At 40.4% G+C, this 6304-nt stretch overlaps 1 protein-coding gene across 1 annotated transcript; it reads left to right on the plus strand.

Annotated features, from left to right (window-relative positions):
• The first annotated feature begins 2042 nt into the window (after window positions 1-2042).
• Window positions 2043-5080, plus strand: apof (apolipoprotein F). The gene is made up of 2 exons (XM_030052044.1): window positions 2043-2110; window positions 2866-5080. Exon 2 carries the CDS (start codon window positions 2915-2917, stop codon window positions 4238-4240), a length of 1326 nt encoding a protein of 441 aa, XP_029907904.1. The 5' UTR covers window positions 2043-2110; window positions 2866-2914; the 3' UTR covers window positions 4241-5080.
• The last annotated feature ends 1224 nt before the right edge of the window (window positions 5081-6304 follow it).

The raw sequence follows: 6304 nt of genomic DNA on the forward strand, positions 1-6304 counted from the left end.
TTTTATTGTCTTCATTATTTTTAAGAGCCTGATTATATCCTTATTTCCCCAAGGACTTTATTTTTTTCGTGCTCTTATATTAGTGTGCCTCTTCATTTTGTTTTTCCATTCCTCTTTCTTGTGAAGCACTTAACAATGTGTATTTAACAATGTGTCTTGTAAAGTGCTGCATAAAAGTAATTATGATTGTGATTGTGATTATTATAAGATGGCCTAAATCACAGCTTACAAAATAATATGCCAAATGCTTATACTTAAATATACCACAGAGGATTTATTATATCATGTCAAAAGTAAATGTAGGATACTTTTTTTTTTTTTTTTTTTTAACACACAATCATCTGATAGAGAGATATTTCTTTACATAACGGATTCATTGATAAAATAATTCAACAATAATAGATATCAGATTACATGCAAAATAGATAGAACCAAAAAGAATCACTTCGACGCTTTTGATGAGAACTTGACATCAGAATTTTTCAAGAAGTCAAATTTTTTATTTATTTATTTTATTTTTTTATTTTAACATTTCCCTTTGAAAAGACTAATCTCACACACACCATTTATAGAAATCCTCTCACATCGCTGACAAAAGACTTTTTCTATTCATCCAAGTCCAACTCAGGTTTACTTGCCTCCGCTGTGAACTTTGGATGTTTGTTTTTAGCCTCTGTGGACCATTTTGTCTTTGAATGAGTCTTTCCCTCTCATTCTGAAAAGGGTAAATAGCTCCACTCTCACTCAGGAAAAAAAATCGTGTGAGTACTCTCTCAGAATTAAGCCATTTCATTTGTAAGATCAGTGTGTGTGTGTGTGTGTGTGCGTTTGTGCAAGTGAGAGAGGGAGGGAGGGAGACATAGTAGGACTGGAGGGAAACCAGGCCAAATTCTTTGAATCCTGACGAAATGAGAGTGGTCTTTTGTCCTGAGCATTGGTCACAGTTAAAACACCAGTAGAAGCCGAGAAAGTGTGAAACTTGAGATTCAGTGTTGAGATTATAGCATCTTCAGTTACTTTGACAGATTTTTAGTATGCTTTTATATTCATCTCCCCTGTCCTCTTTTCTTTTTATTGGCTCCTTGTAGAAAAGTCATTACAGATCCCTGATAGTAAGTGCTTTATGTAATATAACAGTCACTTCAATGATCTTAACTTCACACAAATACAGAACCAAGCCTTAAATTAAAATAACTCTCCATTTGTGGAAAAAGCACATGCTGCGTTCTCATCAGCATTACAGATAGGATTATTATAATCTAAAAACTGACTGAGAATAATGGCAGAGACTGATAGCCACAGTGAGTCAAGTAAGGTCACATTTCCAGCTGACACTGATGGAGACAAGCCGTGCTCTTCTGGGAGCTCCGCTTGCCAAAGAAATGGACTTTTATCCGTGATTTCTATAGTGTGAGTTAATGGGACCTCAGGGAGTAAAAGAGGTCTATTATTAACTGGAGTTCAGAGGCATGGAAAGCTGGAGTGTGTTGAGATGTAGGAATGCAGAGGGAGTGCAGTAACAAAAATAGTGCCGCTACAATTTTGGGATTAGTGTATATATATTTTTTTCTTTAATTTTTGAGTAGTTTAGTTATTGCCTCTGAGAGTCCCACATTTCGTTTCCCCACTTAACCATAAAGAGCGAAATTTGCTCAGGGCAGGAGGGGGGATTTCAGCCAAGTATATGGGTCAAACACAAAACCCACTGACAGACAGAGAGAGTGACAAAGAGAGAGTGTGATATAGAGAGACAGGGGGGATGAGAGGATACCAGGGCAAACAAACAAAAACGCTTTAGAAAACATGGACCTTCCCCACGTGAATCAATATTCTAGCCCTGATCTCCCTGTTGAGCAATGAGGCCAACTCAAAAAAGAAGAGGGAGCTGAAAGACAGAGGAGAGATGGAGGGAGGGCTGTGGGATGTCATCTGTAAAGGAGGAGAATCTCATTGGAGGCAAAGAGAAAGAAGATCGCTATGCATGTTTTCAGTTAAAAAAAAAAAAAAGAAAGAAAGAAAGAAAAAAGAGCAAGCAAAGCCAACAAAAATCCTACATTGAAGCCATCTTGGTGTGATTATTACACTCTGGAATCCAGATCACAGTCTTAAGGTAGGTGCTCAAGAAATTACTGCTAAGCTCAAAGATGCATTGGATTTATCAAGTTGTGGGTGAAATTTCTGATTTTAATTCTTGTCAGTACAGGAAAACAGGGATGTGCACAAAAGTTCACAGTCCTGTCTCAGTGAGGGAATGTGGACCATTTGTTTTTGTTTCCTTACAGTGCTTTCCTGCACCAAAATTGTCTTTTAACCTGAAAACACTTTACACTGCACTCGTTTTGCATGACAAGCCACTGGAGGAAAACTCTGATTTCCTCATGGATTTATTTTGTGGCTCAGCATTTTAAAATCAAATGCTGTGTATTCTTAGCCTGTAGCCTTTACTGAACTTTTTTTTTTTTTTAGATTTGCAGGTAAAAACGTGTAGTTTTTAAAATTTTAAATCAAACATAGAGCTAAAATACATTTATGTATGTATTCTATAAGTTATTAATATCAACAAGATAACTAATTTTAAGAAATGGAAAGCATTAACATACAGTATAAGAATTTGTGAGGTGTTTTTTTTTAGAAAAGTTTGAAGAAAAGGGCCAATAACCAGATGGCTTAGTGAACTGGTTGGCAACTCTTAAACTCTGCGTGACAATATTAGGTTAACATATTAAAGCTTGCCGGCCTAACTCACTCGGCGACTGTGCGTAAAACAAACAAAACTCCTGTTTTATCATGATCGACTGTGATTGTTTGTTCAGTAAGAGCAGTGAGGACTCATTTGCTATGTGGTTGGCTTTTGTCTTTTACCAGACTCCTGTGTCCGGTGCAGCGGTGTTGGAAAAGGACTCTAACAAGCAGAATGATGCACTTCAAGTTGAAGTGGCTGCTTCTGGTCCAGCTCCTGCTGAATGAACAGGCTCTGAGCAGGGTCCCACCTCCTCTGGCACTGAGGAAAACTCCACTTCCAGGCAAAACCACCATCCAGGAGGAAGAAGGGACAGCCAAACAGGGTCAGCAGTCTCTCCTGGAGGCTGAACCTCAGCCTGGTCTCTCATCTGCAGACAAGGCAGCCATGGTCTTTCAGGCAGAGGACCGAGTCCAGTCTGCCAGGCATATGATAGCCATTCTAGGGGCAAAGCTGAAGGGACATATGCAAGATTACATCCACATTCAAGGGAACGTCAGTTGTGAGGAGCTGCTGTCTGCCACCACCATGGACGACCCGTCCTCACCGGTGTTCCCGCAGGAGCTGCTGGGTCTCTCTCTGGTGCCCGTGCTGGTTGTGGCAGGCTGCCCAAAGGAGGCACAGACCCTGATGCTCCGGCTGTATGACCTGCTGGGAGTGGCCGACGTAAACGAGCTCCTGATGGACGTGGAGGCTCTGATAGAGAGAAGGATGACACAGCCGGCATCTACACCAACACCAGCATCAGCAGCTTCACCTTCTGAGAAAGTGGAAGCAGAGCGACACATAGAAGCTGTCATGTATAACATCCAGCAGCTAGCCATGGTTGGAGAGGGCGGCATGAGACAAGGAAACTCTGAGATGGGGGATCCGGACAAGGTGTGTGAGGGCTGGATGAGGGTGAATGGGAGCATGCTGTTGGGAAAGGCTGTGGAGGGAGCAACAGGAAGGCTGGAGGAGGCTGTGAGGGCCTGCGAGAGTCTGGGCTTCCAGTGTGCCGGTGTCACCCGGGGTGGACTACTCAAGTACCAGGCGGTGCTGAAGGATGGCAGCCGAATCCTGCCCTCAGAATCCTCAGAGTATGAAAGCTGGATCCGCCAGTGCAACATGGAGGACGCTTCACAAACAACAGGTGGACGGGTGAAGCGCAGCCCCCCGAGAAACTGTATCAACAAGAGGGAGGAGCGTGTCTACAGCGTGGTGGAGTGGATCCCTGCAGTCAGCACCCTCTACAACTTAGGCACAGCTGTGTATTACGCCTCAGTCAACTGCTCTGAGACGGCCAAGGAGAGAGCCATCCTGAGCGCCGTCGACCTCGGCACCGATGCCCTCATGGCGGTCACAGGCGGGACCGCTGGGGTGGCGGGCTACGCTCTGGGTGCAGGGGTGAAGACTGGGGTGAAAGCTGGCATCAAGTATCTGCTCAGCTCCATGAAGCAGGACGAAGACCTGATGGTGAACCAGTACAGCTGGGAGGAGGGAGTCATCACCATACACTAGACAAAAGGATAAGCAATAAACTGGCTAAATGTTTCTTTGGAAAAGCCAGTTCCTCTTTGGCAATACATATCTAAATTAATTGCTTAGCTAATAAATTATTTGAAAAATAATTTTTTTTTGTCATCTGACCCAACAATTTATTCCCAAGAATGGGGAGTAACAAATTACTTTAACATGTTTTATATAATCTGAAAAATCTGTGAAAACAAGATCACTTTTGACTCATCACTCAATGGATTACATGTTTGCAAGGGGAAAAAAGCTTTTTGTTTGTGTGCATTTGGGCACAAACTTCATTTTACACAATATGAAATAATGGTTATTCCAGGTTGCATATGTTAATGATTTAAATTACAGTAAAGTGTGTGCTTTGTTTTTATTTGATGGACAAACTAATCCAATAGTGAAAAGGGAAATATAATTGTTAAAGTGATCCAGTGGAATATGTTTAGTACACATTATGAGAAATCGCTAAGTAATCTGTAACAAACAGTAACCATAAAGAGTAAGCTGTGAACCTGTGCTTTTAGAAAATATCTGGTGTTGTGTATAACTGACAAAATAGTTTGATGATTTTAACGGATTTGGCAGCAACACAAGAAGAACTGGTCTCAGGAAACCATGGCCTCAAGCCCCTTATTCTGCCTCTCAGTCAACATATTTTTGTCTTGTTCATTGTACTCCTTTATCACTCGTGCTCTTTCCTTCCTTCACAAATAAAAGTATTGTCAGGTCAGGCTCACATTTCCACCTCGGGTTTAAGTGCAGGGACTATTGTATCAGTTCTAAATTTTGTTGTTTTATATGCATCCATCAACTGTTAATAAATTGTATTTTCAATATCTGTGTATACAGCAACTGCTGATGTGGAAATTTTCATTTCTTCACTACATAAAAACAAATTTCTGCATTCATGGCAGGCCTGGGGTTTCATGGTCCAGAAAAAAAAGCGTTGGCTGCATTGTTACCTACAGTAAAGACACATTGTACACAGTGAAAATAATTACAAACACTCTATGTATTAACATACTGATGTCATACCCATTTAATTTATCTCTTAACATCAGTGATTTGCTTATAGTTGCCACTGTTTTAACTGGACTGAAATTCTAAGATTATAATGATAATTTGATTTGATTGAAACTGAAGCTCAAACTGAATTTTGACATCCATTATTTCACTGAGTAAATGAAGGATAACAGGTTTGATGTGGCCGGCTGCTGCGCTGTGAGCTAGTTCCTCAGCCAGAGAGCACATGTTAATTAAAGCTCCAGTGCTGGCAAGCTTATGTAAAGGTACACAATATAAAAGCACGGTAAAGTAACAAATCCAATAAGCACAAAACAAACACAAAACTCACCTCTAATTCTACCAGGCCTCCACCTGTTTCCAAACTGCACAGAACACACACCATGTTACCAAATGAAACAGTAAAATAAAAAGTGTGGATGTTTGTGGGTTGCACTCCAGCATCTATAAGCCAGATAAACATCGGCCCAGGCTTATAATTTTGCTATGACATGTGAAAATCAGCCACATTTCATTAGTTGTTGACGGTTTTAGCAAGGATTCTATCCATCTCTTTCCTATCTGTGAAAATAAGGCCTATATGCAGTGTTTTATGGAGCTCTGCCGTCTGCACATATATTTACTGAACAAAATACAGAAGACAACATGAAAACCTTTTTTACTTTTTACTTTTTCCAAGATTGATTATTCCTCGATCACATTTTTCAGTATGTATCCATCCTTGCGGAACTAGATGAAAAAAAAATACTGAACTGAGATTACAAATTCATTCATCCACCAGATCTTTATGTTTTACAATTATGGTCTTAGTACATATGTGTATGGACAGACAGTAAGCAGTCAAACAACATTGTAGACAATGCCACAGTGACAGTAAAGAGGTAGGAGGGGAGCAGGATTTTGACATAATGAGCAGAACATTGAATAATTACATTTATTCATTAGGTTAGAGGGATTTAAAAATGGCAGCAATTGAAGGGGAAATGGCAGTAGGAATTGAAAAAGAAAGGAGAAGAAAATAATAAATAAATAAGG

This window comes from Myripristis murdjan, chromosome 5, assembly GCF_902150065.1.
Source record: "Myripristis murdjan chromosome 5, fMyrMur1.1, whole genome shotgun sequence".
NCBI lineage: Eukaryota > Metazoa > Chordata > Actinopteri > Holocentriformes > Holocentridae > Myripristis > Myripristis murdjan.

Bases quoted from the DNA above. Each gene is read 5' to 3' on its own strand.
- apof (XM_030052044.1), top strand. From the start codon at position 2,915: ATGATGCACTTCAAGTTGAAGTGGCTGCTTCTGGTCCAGCTCCTGCTG.